Source organism: Plecotus auritus (genome assembly GCF_963455305.1).
Source record: "Plecotus auritus genome assembly, chromosome: 9".
In the NCBI taxonomy this organism is placed as follows: Eukaryota; Metazoa; Chordata; class Mammalia; order Chiroptera; family Vespertilionidae; genus Plecotus; species Plecotus auritus.
The window spans coordinates 73,926,455-73,945,373 of record NC_137783.1 but is presented as its reverse complement, the minus strand read 5'-3'; the positions used below and the strand labels follow the sequence as shown (position 1 = coordinate 73,945,373).

General features: G+C 50.3%; 1 protein-coding gene across 3 annotated transcripts in view; it reads left to right on the top strand.

The window, feature by feature from the left end:
- ZBTB16 (zinc finger and BTB domain containing 16) overlaps positions 1-18,919 on the top strand; it is a 184,562-nt gene that overhangs the window by 77,605 nt on the left and 88,038 nt on the right. For all 3 annotated transcript variants that reach the window (XM_080641802.1, XM_080641803.1, XM_080641804.1), the window contains exon 3: positions 15,595-15,692. In XM_080641802.1, the coding sequence (XP_080497928.1) occupies positions 15,595-15,692 (98 nt within the window). The remainder of the gene's footprint in view (positions 1-15,594; positions 15,693-18,919) is intronic.

Genomic DNA, 18,919 nt, shown 5'->3' with positions numbered 1-18,919 from the left:
TATCATGTTGGCATTTTGTCTGGGAAACCGACCTAACTGCTGTCTGTGGACATGTCCACATCCTCAGTGCAGAACGGGGATACTTCTCTCTGTCCCTCTCCTTCAGTGGTCCCTGCCTGCATGGAGCCAGCCACTCCCAGACAGCTCCATTGCTCCAGGGAGGACCTTGGTGGCTGCTCAAGGACAGCAGGGCTGAGGTCAAAGTCAGCCTCCACTTTAGGACGCCCCATACCCCAGCCGTGCTCAGGCCTCTGCAAGCTTATCCCCACCCACGCTGCCCCCGGGCCAGTCTGGATAAATCAGACCAATCTCCTCTGGAATGACTTGCTCCTAACGGCAAGTCTTGGCTCGTGTGATGCCTCCATCACTGGGAACTCTTTCCCTTATCCAAGGCCTTTCGGTTTACATTCTCCCCTGACCTGGGTAAATTGATAGAGGCCTTTAGAGTTTACACAGCCCCCGAAAGGACCGCTCAGCCTCAAGCCACCTCTAGCCACCCCACCCACTGTTGATCTGCTGCTCTCCTGAGCACCCATATGTTGGTTATTTGTTGACATTTGGCACATCACCCCATCCTCCTCTCAGGATTCGTCCTCTGTTTCTCACCAGCTAGGTTATACTAGTAAACTGGCCAGGGGACAAGGGTCTGTCTTTCTTTTTCTGCAGCCTTATTTAGCTCATTGTTTACTTAACACGTAGCTCTTAACATTGTGCTGCCTTTTTACGTGCACAGTCTCATTTTTCTGCCCTCCGAGATAACAATATTATTATCCCACTTGACAGATGAGAAAACTGAGGTTTACATAACCCCTGCGTGTTAAGGCTAGTACATTGTAACCTGGAATTTGCAATCAGGGCTGGTCTCAGTCCGAGTTCTTCAACTCTTTCCTCAACTAACTCGGTTTGTATCAGGCTCCGCTGCCTACAAGCTCTATGACCTTGAGCAAGTTGTTCACTTCCTTTTTGCCTCAGTGTCTTCCTCAGCAAAACAGAAATAAAAATAATCGCCACCTCATAAGGTTGTTGCAAGGATTGGATGAGATAGCGCGTGAACACGCACTGCAATAGTGCCTGGCACATGGTGTTATGTCTTGTACACATTTATTCTTCCTCATTCTCAGCATCATCTTACTGTTGTTGTTTGAATTACTGTTACTACCTCTGTGTCCCTGGCATCATCTTAGCACCAGAGACAATGTTATGCACATGGCTTGTGCTCAGGAAATGCCTCCTTAATGAAGGAGAAGGCACTTGGGCTTGCGGAGGTGACTGGGTGGCACGTGCTCGGCGTGATGTTGTCTCTGTGGTGGTTGCTGACGAAGAGCTGGCCTTTGCCAGTGTACAGTCCAGGCTCTTGTTTGGCTGCTTCGGCCGCAGGCTGTGTGGGGTGTGATAGACGCTGCAATCGAGAACCCTTCTGTAGCCTAAAAACTTTTTTCCTTCCTTCCCACCCCCTTCGCCGGTAGCTCTGAGCCCTGCCAAGTCTGTGCAGAAGCCTTGAAATGACAAAGCACCCTTTAGTTAATTGCACAACGGATTGCCTAGAGTTAAAAGTTCTGATTTATATGGCTATAGCTGTAACTGCTCAATAACACAGGCCTGTAATCTACTTTCATTTCAAACAGAACGGTGATTTATAAGGCAGCATGCCGCTTTAGCTCAGAAATGAGGTGTCCAACATATGCTCTGTTGACATAAATTTGGAATTTATCGCTGTTGTCAAAACTGCCTGTTGGACAAAGGTGGGTATTAAGGCAATAAATGGCTTCAAATAGTTTTCTGTCACATTTCCTAACCATTGTATTTAGTCTATTTGAGGAGAAAATATATACTTAAAAGTAATCAAATGTCTAAAATCCATGCATCTTGTTTTGAATGTGAGAAGGGCGGGGGCGGAAAGGAGAGAGGACTTGCAGAAGGGTGGGGGTGGGCTGGGAGAAAGCTTTCCATGGAGTTATGGCCCATTTTAAAAAGATCCCACTTCGTTTCCTCTCCCCCATCCCCATTAGGAGGTGGGCTTTCCTTTCTCATTTACAAAGAAAGGGAGGAAAATGAAAGCTCATTAAATAAAAATAGTAAAGGACATTTTTATGTGCGGGCTTCAAGCCAGTGATGTCAGGGAGGAGTTAGTGAGTGCGGCTGCGAGGGAGGCAGAGCAGGATTTTGTTTATGGGGAAATAAAGCCAGCGGCCCGCGGAGGTTTTTTGCTGCCTCGGCCGGCCGGCCGGCAGGCAGGCAGGCTTGGGCTTGCTGGCAGGCCCCGAGGCTCCTGTGGGCCGCAGGCACTGCTGGCTACCTGGTGAGGGTGAGGAACAGCTGGGGCCTGGGCCTGGTGCACTGTGCTGTATGCCCCATCCATTCCTGACTTGTTACCTGCAGTGTGGCCAAGAGGCACACTCCTATGCTACACACTCACCCACAGCACGTCTTGAGCACCCACATGGCCTTTTCGAGGTTTGAGACCCAGAAGTGAGGAAGCGCTCCGTCTTCAGGTAGTTTTCCATCGAGTTGGAGAGACAGACAAGCAGGCAGAGGCAGCCCCAGTGCCATCGCTGCAGCAAACGCACACCACGGGCTAAAGCAGACTAGCTTTGGGAGCGGAGGGGTTGGGGGAGGCTTCTAATGATGACATTGACTCTCCTGCCTGGCGAAATGTCCCCTTGTGGCTATTAGGTCCCTTCAGAGAGAATACAGAACAAATATGCCACTGATAGGCTTTTAACAAGATGTGCAGCGTACGGTCAGGTGATCACTGATGTGTGTCAGGTGCGTTTTCTGCATCATATATTGTAAGAGTGAGGCCAGAGTCCCTCTGCTCTGAGGCTGCCACTCTGTTCTCTGTGCATCAGCTCCGTGCCACGTCCTGGTCATCATGTCCCGGGCGGGCAGGGGCGCCAGGCAGGCAGCTCGGAGGGTTTAACGAAGGCAGTCAAAGTCAAGGTTAAGAATCTCCTTTTATTCTCCATCCTCCACTTTAAGATAACATAGCTTGCAGCGTGCCATCGCCAGGTTTGTCTCTGAGTCGGAAAGTCCCAGCATATCCAGAGAGCCGCTGGGCCTGGCTGTTCTGGGCCCAAGTAGCTGGAATCAAGCATTTCATGCCCGCCAGCTCCCAGGCTTGCACGGGAGGCGCTGGAGGAACACGCAAGCCACTGCCAGTCGGTCCTTCTCCCCGTGAAAGCCAGCCCAGCAGGGGGAGAGGATGCATATTTGTTGCTTTTATTTTGTTTTCCCTTTTATCTCCATGCCCACACACTTGGAGCCTCTGGCGCTGATAAATGTGTGCCCTTACAAACACATGCGCACTGTCCCTCTTTCTCTTTGCCCGCCTGCGTGCCACACACACGCACAAACACACGCACGCAGTCCCCAGTACATGGGGTGTGGACACCAATTGTAAGCCTCCTCTGTGTGGCTCAGCCTCCCTTTGCCACCAACCCCTGTCCTTTTCAAAGCTCCCCGTTGGGAAAACTCATAATTTTTACACCATAGAGCCTGGCCTGGCCGTTGCTGGAATTGCTGTCTCTTTGAAGTGCTTTCTGCTGGGGCATTTACAGGCCGTTTTAATTACCCGCAGCTTGCGAGGGGCCTTGCTCTGTCCCAGCCTTGGTTGGTTGGTTCTTTGCAAGGAGTCTGTGCAGAAAGGAATACGGTGGCCTTTTTATACAAAGAAAGAAGAGGGGGAAAAAGAAGTTTGGGGGACCCCTAGTCGCGATTTTCCCTACAGCCTGCTCTGAACACCGCCCACTCAAAGGAGCTCAGGACGGAAGCCAGCCTTGCTCTTGGCCGGCCCATGTCTCAGCAATGTGGTTCCTCTCCTTGGCTTTGCCTGGGATATTTGTGTATTTTTATTTTAAGTATCATTAAATATACTTTCAAACTTCCTGTCAGAAACAGCAGGGCTGTCAAATAAAGCTCCCCTCATTGCTGACCACATTGGAGTCAGCTGCGCTGAAGCTGGGATCCTGCTCATATTTTTCAATTCAATCTACTTGAGGATTGTGCGCTATTACATTATAGAGTCTGGACATGGGGTGGGGTGGGAGTTTGGAATTACATGCGAAGTCAGTGCCCACTCTGAGCTGTCTGGGGTTTTATTTTCCTGTCTTGATTTTTCATTTGCTTCCTTCTCTAGGATGAACTAAATATAAATAGCCTTCTGTTAAACATGGGGTTTCTGTTAAACACGAGTGTGGCATGTCATGTCTACAGATGAAGATGCAAGTTTACCGGAGGAGCCTTGGACATTTATCCCCTTCTCTGTGGGCTCTCCCAGCAGCAGAATCTTCATTCATTTATTCATTTAGTCCGAAAATGTATTGAGCAATCAGACCCTCACACATGGCTGATGGGAATGTAAAATGGTGCAGCTGCCTTCGGAAACAGCCTGGCAGTTCCTTAAAAGGTTAGGTACAGAGTTACCATTGACCCAGCAACTATGCCTGGGCATATACCCAGGGGATGTGAAGCATACATCCACAGGTAAAACTTGTACACACATGGTCATAGCCACATTAATCATAATTGCCAAAAGGTGGAAACAACGTGGCCGAACTCTGAAGACATCGTGCTAAGTGGAAGAAGGCAGGCACAAAAGGCCACGTGTTGTATGACTGCATTGCTATGAAATGTCCAGAACAGGTAAATACATAGAGGGAGGTAGATCAGTGGTTGCCAGAGACTGGGAGATAGAGGCGTAGGGAGTGACTACTAAGTGTTCTGACATTAGATAAGGGTGATGGTTACAAAGCTCTGTGAAAATACTAAAAATCACAGAGTGGTACACTTGACTAGGGTGACTTTGTGGTATGTGCATAGTATCTCAGTAAACCTGTTACTTAAAAATATATACAGCATGGATGGAACTGGAGAGCATTATGCTAAGTGAAATAAGCCAGGCAGTGAAAGAAAAATACCACATAATCTCACTCATTTATGGATAATAAAGAACATTATAAACTGATGAACAAAAATAGATACAGAGGCAGAGAAGCATCGAACAGACTGTCAAATGACAGCGGGAAGGCTGGGGAGGGTTGGGGGGCGGGGGGAGGTAAGACAGCAACCGAAGGACTTATATGCATGCATATAAGCATAACCAATGGATGCAAGACACTGCGGGGGTGAGGGCATGTGTCCGGGGGGTAGGGGAGGCTGGGGGAAGGTCAATTGGGGGGAAAGAAAGGAGACATATATACTATTTGTAATATTTTAAACAACAAAAAAATGGTAAAATAAAAAAATGCTATATATATATATATATATATATATATATATATATACACACACACACACACACACACACACTCACTCACACACACCCCAGGCACTGTTCCAGACTCTGAGGGCACAGAAGATAGTTTCTGCCTTCATGTAGGTTGCAGTCTAGCAGGGATAAAGAATACTAGTAAAAAAACAACAATAATGTATACCTGTACATTGTGTTGTGTTAGAAGTCAATAAAGTGCAATAATGGAGAACAGTGTTGATGTAGAACCTACTTAGACTGCAGTTCAAGTGCAGTCTGCTTCCCAGAGCCTGGCACACAGTAGGGGCTTAATAGATAGTGAGGAAACAGCAGTAGGGGACGAGTCAGTATGCCTTCCCTGTAGGAGGTTATCTAGTCCCCTAGAGACTCAGCTTGGCCGTGGACTCTGGGTGCCATCATTGGGCTTGCCTGTCTTCTTAGCTCCTCTGTTTTTGCTTCTCTTTGATTGGGATCAGGGGAATATCAGGTGTGTTCTCTCTCTCTCTCAGTATATCTTTCTTGCTGATGGTTTCCCTGTGACTTTTAGAAGGTAGCTCTGGAAGGACATTATGGACAGGGTGGGTAGTCTCTCCTCACGTGGGGAAATGTGAATGTGGATCCCAAGGCGAAAAGCCTGGAGACTCGACCTGCTTACATGGGACAGTAAGTCAGTTAGTCTCAGTTTTCCTCATCCACAAAATGGGGACAGCACTCTCTTCCCCAACCACATGGAGGTTGCTATGATCCTCAGGAAGTCCTTTCAAAGGCACATGTGATATAGAAATGTATGAGCATTATTATTACAAAACCTCAGTGAACTAGATTTATTTATATTTTACATTGTTGCTAAAAGAAAAAAACAAAAACAAAGAAATGAGATAGATCTCTGGTTTTTGCCTTTTTCCTTTATTAAAATGGCAACGTTCACTGTGCGATTTGTTATTCGTACAGGTTAATCTGCCCAACCTCTTATTGTGTGTTCATAAATGATGTTTAGGATGGTGGCTCTACAGCTCAGAATCTTCATAGGAAAGGAGTGTAATTTTCAATGTACGGAGGCAGAAAGAGTGAGGCAGTCTGCATTGCGGACGTTTTCAGAAGGGTTTAATCACAGGAACTTCCTTCTAAGGTCCTTAATGAGCCTCCGTTACCTTCAGCAGCCTCTGAGGACCCTGGCTGGTCTGTGGGATGTGAGGTAGCATCTGGGCTTCCCGGCTGAAGTGAGAACATGCAAAGACGAGCCCGATAACCAGATGACGTTCCTCACTCCAGGCAAAACAGGGAGACAAAGGAGGAATCTGTAGCTTTTTGAAAACTGTTTTCTCAGAAATTGACTATTTGTGCTGGTTTGATGCCTCATATGGGTGTGAGAGAGAAAAAGCAAAAAACGTTGTTCATCAATATGAACCGTAGTTCGTTTCCCTTTCCCGGCCTTTTAGGGCCTGGAGAGAGAATTTTGAATTTATTTTTGTTTCCCTTGGGCTGACATCATCAAGCATGCATCATGGTGCTCTGTTTTGGGTTTGGAAAAAGCTCTGAGAAGCTATAAATCATGAGGCTTTTACTATTTTTTCTCTTCCCTTCCCTACAAGCACAACTTTTCTGGTTTCTTAAAAAAAGAGAGAGAGAGAGAAAACTACAAAAGTGTGTATTGATCCCTTTCCCTCAGATCTTAACTGGCCAGGCTGTAATACCTTGCTTACATCTGCCAGGTTTTGTGCAGTTTTGCAACATCGCCTTAATCCAGTGAGCATAAATAGAACATTTCAATCATATTTGGCTACCAGGAACTTCGCAGATAAGCACGCTAAAACCTTGTTGAAAGAGACTGTATGAGACTGTGTGCGATAAGATCATCCTAAAGCCCAGCGCACAAATGAAAAACTTTTGTTCTTGGTGAAATTTGTTGATAGAGATATTTCAAATAAATGACTTAGGAGAACTCAGCATTTTAAAACAAAGGCCCAGTTACGTCACCGCCAGAAGCCCAGGCCTCCCGGTGCTCCTCAGCCATGAAGATCCTTCTTTGAGCAGTTGCTGCGGGGAGATTAGCCGGCCTTTGTCACGCCTGCCATCTTATTTGAACACTCAGGCAGCCTTGTCTGAAAGCACTGTACTTGGTGTGGCCATGGCCGAGGGGAATGCCATTGTCCTTCCTCCTATTTTCAAAGCTGGGGACAGCTCCTTCCACTCTTCGGGCAGCTCCAGGTTGGCCTTGATCCCAGGCCAAGGCAGGTCGCACGGCTTTCATTCTAAGAACCTGTGGAGACCTTGGCTTTGGGCAATGGGGACCGCTGTTCTTGTACTGGGATGTGTTTGTGTGTTGGTGTGTGTAGAGGGGGTGGGCGTTTTCACCTCTGCATTTTTCCCTCCGGATTCCCGTTCATGTTTGCTCATTCACTCAACAAAAATGGACCGAGTGCCGCTCTGTTCTGGGCTCAGTGCCGGAGGTTGAGGGGATGTCTCTGGTTGGCTCCTTCACGGGGGAGGTTATGGTCCGGCTCACACAGGCCCATGTCCGCCCCACAGCCTCTCTGTGTCATAACCCGATTGGAAGGGACTCAACAAAGGGGTGAAGAGGGTGACTGGCCTCACCAAGGTCACTGGCTGGTCATGGCCGAGCTGGGTGAGCACCGAGTCTCCTGCCCTCTGCCCAGTATTTCAGTTAGTGTCACGCCTTTACTTTAGGTGATCCTTGAGAAAGTGCCTTCTTTGCTATTCTCGCCCCGTCCTTTAACAGGCTCCAAAGCAACCGCATAGTCACGTCTTCCATCGCTGCCCTGGTCCGGACGCCAGCAGAGCGGCGCTTGTCTGTCTTCCCCCACCCTACCCCCAGTCTGCAGCACATAAAGGGTTAACCACTGTCAGTTTCTGGTTGCTTTTTTTAATCCGTTGCTTGAAATCCTTGCCTTTTTATTGGTAAAATTTACTTTATGGCATACATAAAGAGCTATATTAAAAAATAAATTGTGTTGTAAAAGCATTTGGTAATGTTTATTAATATTGACAAGTCAGGGAGCAGCAAACTCTATTGCTAGAAGGATAATTTGTGATAATACCAGCTAAGCATTTGTAGCTTATAATGACTATAATCTCAATACGGGAAAAAGTGGGGGAACGGATAATTTCCGTTATGCCTGGAGAAAATGAAGTGACCCGTTCTGCAGCTAAGATTAGAACCAACCCTTCGTTGTCCTTCCAGGAGGAAGCAGGCCTCCACTCTGGTCCCAGGCAGGGTTTCCTTGGTCAGGCAGCCCTTTGCCCTGGGGCGGGTGACAGCAGCGTCAGCAGCAGCAGCCTCTCATGTGTGTGCCTGCGTGTGCTGAGGGCTGGGAGGCAGATGTAGATTTATACAGTTGGGAAGAATGTATAATTGGCTTAGTCTTGAGTCATGGACTTGATATTCCAAGAAAGTACAGAAGGAGAATGGCACTGGGCATAACTAGTGTCACTGACTCTTTGGCCTCCCTCTCGCCATTTGAATTAAAGGTAGATAGACATTGAAGATATCTTTTGAAAGTAAGGGCCTGGGGAAAAAGAGTAAGCTCATTGCTGAAGGATGTCCGTTCGTCCCTTTTCAGTTCTGTTTCTGCTTGGAGAGCTGAGCGAGGCCAGGGGAAGCCTCTCTGCCCACTGGGTTTATGAGTCACTGGTCGCTTTGGAGATGGAGAGCATTTTGAGAGGCAACACGCTTTGAAGGGGCCCCGGCAGGCAGGTCAGTGCCACTCGGCCAGGTCCTGCTCAGAGAGGAGCAGGAGGCTCCCATGTGGGCAGCAACAGAATTTTTATTGTTGTTGTTGTTAAGCCTCAGCCAAGGGTTTTTTTCCCACATTGATTTTTAGAGAGAGAGAGAGTGGGAGAGGCGGAGAAAGAAAGAGAAACATCGATGTGACAAAAACACCTTGATTGGTTGCCTCCTGCATGTGCCTCGACCAGGCCAGAGATCAAAACTGCAACCCAGATACATGCCCTTGACCGGGATTCGAACCCAGCACCCTTTGGTGCTCGGGCCAATTCTCTAAACATTGAGCAAAACCGGCCAGGACAGCAGCAGGCTTTTTCAAAAAGAGGGTCATTTAGACTTGGGTTTGGATCTGGCTCACAGAATGTCCTGTCTCGTCCTTGTCTGTGCTGAGTTCCCCTAGAAGCACTGTGAGGTCACATTGATGGTCCGGGACCAGAGAGCAAAAGCCCCAGGCCCCGGATGACTTCTGCACGAGGAGCCCTCAGACCAGGAAGCTGGATGCTGGTCCAGGGGATGGAGTCAGTTAAACTGAGAACAAGGAAAACATGGCCTTATCGAAGCCCTTACTCTTTCATTTTTACTTCATTTAAAGGTGGGTGGTCCAGCTGCGGGTTCCCTCCCACTGCTTTCCCCAGGGACAGCTCCTGCATCTCCATGCTGGTCTGCCCGCAGGACTCAGACAGCCTCAGCTCCTGTGAGGAGATCAGGAGCACAGCCCTTGGGTTACTGGAACCGAATTTCCCCCCTAAACATCCCCTGCCCATTGGTCTGCTCTACTAGTAAGTGTCTCTGGGCAGAGGAACTTGGGGGGAAAATGGAACATTGGAGGCACTGGGCCTTGAACCACTCTCTCAGGCACGAGGTGCTGCTGTTCGTTCTCCTAGCCTTGCTTCCTGGTCCTGGCTGTGGGGACAGAGATGGGCGAGCCCCTTCTGTACCCCTTAGGGAGCAGCTATGCCTGGAGGCCGAGGGGGTGACGATGGGTCTCTCCTTGCTGCCACTCACTGAGCTGCTGTTCCAGGTGGCCTGGGGAGGTCTGAAGCTCAGGCTTTATGCAGTGATGAAAGAGCCATTGCCTTTCCCTGTGTGGACCTCAGGAACCACCGGATGGGGCCCAGCACTCGGCGGGGGCTGTCCAGGAAGCTCTTGTACTTGGAATGTTGTTAGGATGAGAGGAGGGTGCCTAGATCCCATATTAGATAGAGGAACCTCTTTAGCAGAACTGAACAATCCCTTCTAAACTAGGCCTCTGGAGAAAAGGAAAAATAAACATTATAGTGCTGTACATCAACATTATATTCTGCCATTATATCATTTGCAGGTTAGAGCAGATGAAATCTCTATACGTTTTCAGACTCACGATAGTACGCAATGGTTTGGGGGAGCGTGGACTTGCTACCTTGGTGAGAATTGTGTGGTTGAGAATCTGTGAGAAGGAATGAGCCTTTCTCTCTGGTTACTTGTTAAAAGGTCCAGACTTGCTTAGACTTAATTTCTCATAAAGATGCAGTTCTCTTGAGCAAATAGCTAGAAACCTGTTCATTTTTTCTTAGTCTTTTTGGATAGAAGTGAAAATCTGTTGAATTCAAGGTGAGCTTACCCAATGGGCCAGGTATGGTCTGGGAAGGGGAAGAGCTAAGGGTGGGGAGAACTTGAGCCTGCTCCCCAAAAGTGGATGGTGAAGACCTGAGCGTATGGGGGAGAATGATCCTGCACTGAGTACGGAGTGGAGGTGCGTGGGCCCCCTGGATCGGGGCTACTTTCAATATGGTGTTCAGCAGTGTTGCTGCTGCTTTTTTTGTTTTGTTTTGTTTTGTTTTGTTTTGTTTTGTTTTGTTTTGTTTTGTTTTGTTAATCCTCACCTGAGGATATTTTCCCCATTGATATTTAGAGAAAGAAGGGAGGAGAAGAAAGAGGAACGGGAGAGAGGGAGAGAGAGAGATCGTGCGCGCATGACGGAGAGAAATAAAGAAACGTGGATGTGAGAGAGAGACACATGGATTAGTTGCCTCCTGCACACACTCCAATTGGGGCCAGGGATTGAACCTGCAACCCAGGTATGTGCCCTTGAGCAGGAACCCAAGACCCTTCCATGTGCAGGCCGATGCTCTAACCACTGGGAACACTGGCCAGGGAAATGTTGCTTCCTAGAGGAGTGTGAAAACCAAGCAATATTCAGAAAGATGTCCCCTGCTGTCCTTCCTCCCTGATGACTTCCAGTGTTCAGGAGCAGTTGGACTTTGTGAAAAGACAGGACCAGACTGGGAAAATATGAGTGTGCGTGGGAAGGGAAAAAGAGGTGACAGAATTTCCATTTTAATCAAAATGCTTTTCAGTTGCCGAATGTGGTCATGGCAGTGAAGGTTGTGGTCTAAAGAGCGACAGACTGTGAGCTCATACAAACGTGTACTTTACTTCAAAGCTGGCTGGAATTCTAGTTCCACATTGGCCATTCTGCAGACTGCCGTGGAGTCTGTCGGTCTCCAGTCCCTTGAATGAACCCAGGTTCTTTTCCTTTGAATTAGGAGAAGGCTCCACCTCCTCACAGTCTTCCCTGGGTGTCTGAACAACAGTGAAAGCTATGAGCAGACCAGTGCTGGGCTCCACTGAGCGACCAGGCCTGGGAGGTGTCCCCTTCTCTCTTCTGGACTCTGTGCTTGGCTCTGGTCCCTCTGCCGTGGGAAGGACCTTTGTTCTTACACTCCTGTGGGGTCACATGGGCGCCTCTGGAAAGCTGTGTGGGGCACTGAGTTAGTGGGTCAGGTGCAGGCCGGTGTCCTTACCCCAAGGTTTGGGCAGGATAGGACACCTGAGTCTCTGAAGGCTGGCGAGGGGGTGGTAGTACCAGAAGAGAGGCTGGTGATGAGTTCTGGAAGATACTTTCACTGAAAGGTAGACCACCACAAGTGAGGAAAGGAGGTCATGTATTAGGATGTTTTTAAATGAGTAGATTTCTGAGATTGGGTGTCAATTTTTGCTTGGGCTCTCCTATTCTGACTGGTGGGTGTCATGGGACATCACCCACGTGGAAACGTGGCTCCGAGAGAATAAATAGTGGCCAGGGAGGCTAGGAACAAGGATGTGGGTAAGACTTTTGGTTCCAGGCGGGTCCAGAACCTTAGATATCACCCACATCACTTTACAGGTGATTACACTGCAGAGATTGCCATAGCATGATTGGTCCAAGGTCAGAGAGCACGTTAATGGCTGAGTCGGGATAAAGAGCCAGGTCTTGGGGCTGCTCGTGGGGCAGTGGAAGGCTGGAGCACGACACCTCTCACACCACCCCAGTGCAGTTGGCCAAGAAAGCCAGTGCCACCAGTTCCCCATCAGATATTCTCATCTAGAAAAAAGGCAGGGAGGTTACCCAGAAAGTGTTCATCTTGGTGAAGAACTTGGTGTGAAAAGGAGGTGGGAGTGCAAGGGCCGGTAGAGGGCATTTACCCCGGTAGTGGCTGTTGAAACGGAAGACGAGTCCTCTAGAGTCCTTTTGGGAAAATAAAGCTGGATGGTGCTTGTCCTACCCATTCCTCCTGACAGCCACATCCTGAGAAGTGGGCACCCCTGGGCGCTAGGAGATCACTAGTGAAGGGAAGGACGAACATAATAAGACTGAAACTCATACTCTGCCAGCCACCGCCCTGATCATGAATATGGGCAAGAGGTTCACCTGCTGAACCACGTGTGAATAGAGCTTTGGCCACTCCCTGGACCGCCTGTTAGAGAAGCACATATCTGTCATGCCTGCAGGCAACAGGACACTCAGTCATCATGCATGCACGTGCTCCTTGTGCGTGCACACACTTGTGTGCCCGGAGCTGTACAGTGGTCTCCCCTTGTTCACGGTTTCGGGGACCCACAGTCAACCATGATCCTAAAATACTAAGTTTTTCCAGCCATTGACACCATCTGCTCCTGACATCCAGCCATTCACATCATCATGGCTGGGTGATCCAGGATCACCTGAAGCAGGTGACCCTTCTTCTGACGTATGTTCAGAAGGTCAACAGCAGCCTAACACTGTGTCACAATGTTCATTTCACTTCATCTTACCATGTAGGGATTTATCACCTCTCACCATCAGAAGAATGGTGAGTAGAGTATAGGGAGATATATATATTTTTAAATATATTTTGTTGATTTTTTACAGAGAGGAAGGGAGAGAGATAGACAGTTAGAAACATCGATGAGAGAGAAACATTGATCAGCTGCCTCTTGCACACCCTCCACTGGGGATGTGCCCGCAACCAAGGTACATGCCCTTGACTGGAATCAAACCTGGGACCCTTCAGTCTGCAGCCGACGCTCTATCCACTGAGCCAATCCACTGAGCACATGCACTTTGGAAACACAGGAGACCCAGATCTGGCCGGCCCCACCCCCATAGGATGAGACCCAGACCTGGCTGGTCCCACCCCCATAAAGCCCCTCTGGGCAGGGGGGGGCACAGCCTCAGGTCCCCCAGCCCGGTGCTGGGTCTGGGGCATGGTCTGAGGTCCCTTGCCCTGGCCAGGCGCTATGCAGCCTCAGGTCCCTGCTGTTTGGTCGTGACATTATGGCATCCCAGCTAATTTGCATATTCCTCTATTATATAGATAGATGTTGTTGTAATTGTTCTATTTTATTAATAGTTGTTAATCACTTACTTTGCCTCATTCATAGATTAAGCTTTATTCTAGGGAGGTATGTATAGAGAGAAAACATAGTACATATAGGATTTGGTGCTATCAGTTTCAGCATCCCTGAAACATATCCCTCATGGATAAGGGGGGCTAGGCTACTGTGTTCCAAAACATGCTTTGCCCAGAATGCTGCTAAGACATGTCCCAGTGCCCAGCATTGTGAAATACATTTAGAGTCAAGAATGTTCAGTTAAAATGTTCTGTACTGTTACTATTTCTCAATTGGGATGGATCATCATGGCCCGGAGTAAGATAACATGGGGGTGGGGTGCACTGCACTATCATGGACAAGGGTGTGTGTGTGTGTGTGTGTGTGTGTGTGTGTGAGTGATTGAGAAATCAGTTGTTGTCTTTGGCAAGGAGTAAAGGGAAAGCCAGCAACAGCGCTGTGATTGAGAAAGAGCCCTGCTTGGGACTGGGCGTGCCTGCTGTGGGAGCGTGCACACTGAACACCACGTGCCTCAGGCAGAGACTGCGCTGAGGAGGCTCACCTGGGCCCCAGGGTTTTCACACTGCTGGTTCTCATTGTGGGGTTTGGAAGGCGATGGCAGAGGGTGGCTTAGTGTAGTTGCCATGATTTGGGCCATAGGGCCCAGACTGCGCGCTGCTGGCTCGAGTGTATAACACTCCCTCACCTCCCGCGTTATATCTAGTGTCAGTACCAGCAGCTCTCTCTCCAGCTTTTTACTATGGCCTTAACCCATCAACATTCTGATTGCAATAGTGTGTTGTTTCTAAGGGACCCGTATGCCTGCTGCCTGCCCCACCAACCTGGCTCCTGCCCTTGGCTGCCACTGCCCACCCTGTTCCCCGGGGCCAGGCCCCTGGGCAGGTGAGGGGCAGAGATGGGTCGAGGTGGATCCTGGCAGAGGCAGGGAAAGGCCTGAGGAGTGTGGGTGGGAGGAAAGTTCGTGTTCTGGGCCAGATGGCCCACACACCAGCCAGCCACTCAGAGCCTAGCCGTGTGCGCCCGGACCCTCTCCCCAGTGCGCAGCTCCCACTAGCCCACCTGCTTCCCTGCGTCATGGTTGCTCCATTGCTGGCTCCTGATGGGGCAGTGGGGCCGGTAGGAAAGGCCCTGGGTTTGGGAGTAGGGGCAGGGCACCGTGTGAGCTGGCCTGTGGTCACTTGTTGACAGGGCCTCTGTCTCCTGGGGCGATCCCATGTGCCAAACCCACCTCTCAGAACTGCAGCGATGGTACAACGAGATAACGTGTATGACAGTCCTTCGGAAAACCAAAAACGACTACAGCCACCTTTCATTCATAGACTATTCCCTGTTTCTCGAAGCCTCTCTTTCTGTCAGGGCCCACCCTGCAGCAAGACTAGCGGGAAGACCTAAAGCTGGGCTTAGGGGAAGGTATGCATGTTGGGGAGCCGCTGTGGTTCTGAGAACATCTGGAAGCCCGGAGAGAGAAGCATCTCTTGTCCATATAGCTCACTACGGAGCGCGTTCACTGCCTGTGGCATCCCACTGGAGTGGAGCTGGAGTGAGGCAGAGTGCAGGTCTGGCCCTCCTGGGTCCGACCGTCTCGGGAGCCGGACACTGCACAGCCGCAGCACAGCGAGGGCAGTGCTCTAGCCGAGGCCCAGTCTGTCTGACTGTCCTGGGCTTTTTCCCTCCACCCTCTGAATTTGGATCTGATTTTGGGGTGTGTTGTTTTTTGTTTTTTTTTTTGGTGTATGTGCCAGTGAGTGAGCAGTAGGAGGGGTCCTGTTCTCCTCCCCCCTGGACAAGACCAGGGACAGGTGCTTCGTTGCAGGGATCCATAGGGAAAAGGGATGCTTTAGGCAACTTGTCTCCATCAGTACCCAGCTCCGGCTCCCACTCCCGCACCTCCTTCCTCCTGTCACCTGCCCAAGGGAGGGCCTCCAGTCCAGCCAGAGCAGCAGCAACCTGTCTTCTCCTTTTCCCACAGGAAGCTGCACAGCGGGATGAAGACATACGGGTGTGAGCTCTGCGGAAAGCGGTTCCTGGATAGTTTGCGACTGAGAATGCACTTACTGGCTCACTCAGGTAGGCACAGATGCCTCAACTGCCGCTCCCCACACAGCCAGCCCCCTCCTGCCCTCTCTCCTCCACTCAGGGTATGGACGTCCCGCCGGGCCGTGCTCCACATTGTCCCGTGGGTGCTCCCTCCAGGTTCATGGAGCAGAAAGTCCATCCTGCTGCTGTGCTCCACCTTCCAAAGCAGAATGCGGCCTCATTAGCAAAGCAGCTGTGGAATTAGGTTCCCGCTCTCTAATGAATCTGACTATTGGGTTCACATTATACAGGAGCCTTTAATTAAATAGATATAGAAAGGTTGGAACACAAAGCTAGTTACGCCGTGCTGTGTTTCGCAAGTTAATTTTACCCAGTTCCAGTGGGGTCACCCTAGGCGGCTGTCGGCATTTTTTCTCGTGTTTGGGCAAAGCTGCTCTGCCCCATTCGGTTTAAAAAGGGGAGAAGTCCTGGCTCGGGGGGGGGGGGGGGGGGTGCGGCGCGCGCTGGGTGTTCATGGTGGGAAGAAGGACACAGCAGCTCCCCCTGGTGCTGCTGGAGGCCCAGGGTCACCGCTTCGGTTGCAGAGCCTGGCCCCACCCTGCCCCGCCCCCATCCCCTGCCTGGCCTGTGCATGCTTCCTTCTCGATCCCTGCCTTCAGCTTCGGCAGCACATTTTGGGGGAGAGGAAGGGACTACCTTCTTATTTGGTCTTGCTCTCCCCTCGTAAAAGCTGTCAGCGTCTGCTGGTTCTTTTCCCAGATTGCTTCGGCGGCTGGCCCCCAGGCAGCTTAGCCTTTGTGAAATGAGCATGGACTTTGGGTTGGGCAGATGAAGGTTCCATCTTGTCAGGGCCCACCCTGCAGCAAGACTAGCGGGAAGACCTAAAGCTGGGCTTAGGGGAAGGTATGCATGTTGGGGAGCCGCTGTGGTTCTGAGAACATCTGGAAGCCCGGAGAGAGAAGCATCTCTTGTCCATATAGCTCACTACGGAGCGCGTTCACTGTGATATGTGTTAACTGTGGGACCTTGGGCTTATCTGCCTTCTAAACCCCGGTTTCCACATCTGTAAATGCAGGTGTTGCTCACTCATATACTTCCTTTTAGTATGAGGTGGTAGAAGGTATGTTAAAGGCATCTGTATCTCGCTCCCTGGCATACAGTTGCTGTGTAACGAATGGCGATTGCTTCTGCTTCCACCTTCCTCTTTGTCCCAGCTGTGATGTCACCTGGGGTGTGTTCCTTTCACCATACTCCAGAGCTCCCGGTCGGTGGCGGGCTGCAGTCTGTCCTCACTCCATCTCCCACCCGGACAGTCGTGTAGGTGCCGTGTGGTGGTTTTCAGTGTCTCGGTTCACTGCCTTGCCTGAAGGGCCGTCACCCCTTCTCGCTTCCTGTTCTTCCCTCTTCCACATCCAGGGGTCGGGCCACACCCAGGGAGGGGGCTGTCTGTCTTGGCATGTCCCGTCCGTCCACCTGTCTTTGTGTGTCCCCTTCCTCCTTCCCGTCCAGCCTTCCCACCCCACACCTGGCTCCCTGACCATCCTTGTGCCGCCTGCCTGTCCCATGTTGGCCGGCATCCCGAGTCCAGGTGTCCCTGCACTCAGCGTCTGTTCGGTACTCATGACTCCTTTTGTTCTGTTTCTATTACTTGCATCGTCTGTCTTCTTGCTTCCCTTCAGCTTTTCATGCTGTTTAGGGTTCAGTGTGCGTTTCATGAGCTGTCTGCCAGCAAGGCTGTTCTACCTCTGGGTTTGCTCTACCTGCAAACCCCTTGCTCCTTCTGCGTGGAATAACCGTCCCCGTCTTCCCAGACCTTCCAGGTCCCTTCTGCAAGGCGTCCTTGACTCCTCCCACTGCCAGCAGGACAGTTGTGCCTTCTTCTGGACGACATGTCTTTATCTGGAGCATCTTTGGGCACATTCTTCCTTCTTCATATCATGGCTCTTTGTGGACTTACCTTATCTCTTCTCCATGGTAGTCAGGGTTAGGAATTTGTGCACCTACCTCCTGACCATGTGCCCGTGGGTCATGGATGTAAGCTCTGTGAGCCTCCGTGTCCTCATCTGTAAGGTGAGGATTCGCCTGCCTCGGAGAGGCTTTGGCTCACATCAGATTCTTAGCGCTGTGCCTGGTGCATGACAGGTGCTCAGTGTAGGTAGCCTGCCCTTCCCTCTGCTTCTCTAAGAGACAATAAGATGCTTGGAGACAGTTCTGTCCCAAAGATCTCTCACCCTTCGCAGGGATGTCTTGAAAATAAAACAGCAACGAGGGCTTAGTGAGGCAAGACCACTTCCTAAATTGTGAAACAGTGAAGGCAGAGACCTGGTGTTGCGGGGGCTGGGCTGGTGGTGCCAGGCCTTCTCTCCCTCAGATCCTGGCGGCCCTATTTGGGTCTCCCATCTCCTGGCTCCTGCTCTAGTTGCTGGATAACAGAACTGTGTGATGTTTAGAGGAGATGTGCAAGATGTTCTTGCTGCGCTGTGTTGAAGGCTCCATGCAGGAAGCTGACAGCAAGCATGTTCCCTGAGGGGCAGCAGTGCAGACCCATTTTGCAGAAGATGCCCACGGGCTGGGGCTCCAGAACCCTGGGGACTGGTTTTTAAAAGGGGCAGGTCATAGAGAAGTGAGTCTGGGGCCCGGGTGGGGTCGTGGCGTCCTGGCGTCCTGGCGTCCTGGCTTCCCCTGAATGTCATTGCTGTCTCTTGCACAGGCACATTCCTGTTGTTGTCTCCTGCTCAGCAGAGCAGAATAGCATGCCCTCCCTCGCTCCCTCCCTTGCTCTGCGTGCTAGCTGTCCTCACCCCCTCTTGGCTAGCATGGGGGTGTTTGTTATTGTAGCTCTGGCACTGGGCCAGGCCTGGCTGGGAGCCAGCCTTGTGGGTACAGTGTGTACAGTGAGTGCTGAGCCAAGTTTGTCATCATACACGATTATTTTTTTTTTTTTCTAATCGAGAAAGGGTGGGGTGAAGGAGGAGGCAAGGAAAGAGTTTCTCCCATGCTTGAGACGAGCCCACATTGAATCTGTGGAGCTGTTATTTGTGAAGGCTGATGGCTGTGGCTTGTTTATCCCTTAGCATTTCCCCCTTTCTCTCCTCTTCTCTCCATTTCCTTAGCCTCGGAAATCAGCCTGTGTGAGACTGTCAGTGACTAGACTGCTAAATTTACATTCCTAAATCAGTTTTCATTGTGTGAAAATTGACAATTTGTTTAATTAGAAGTTTGCCCTGTAGGAGGCCCTTCCTAGAGACAATTCTTCC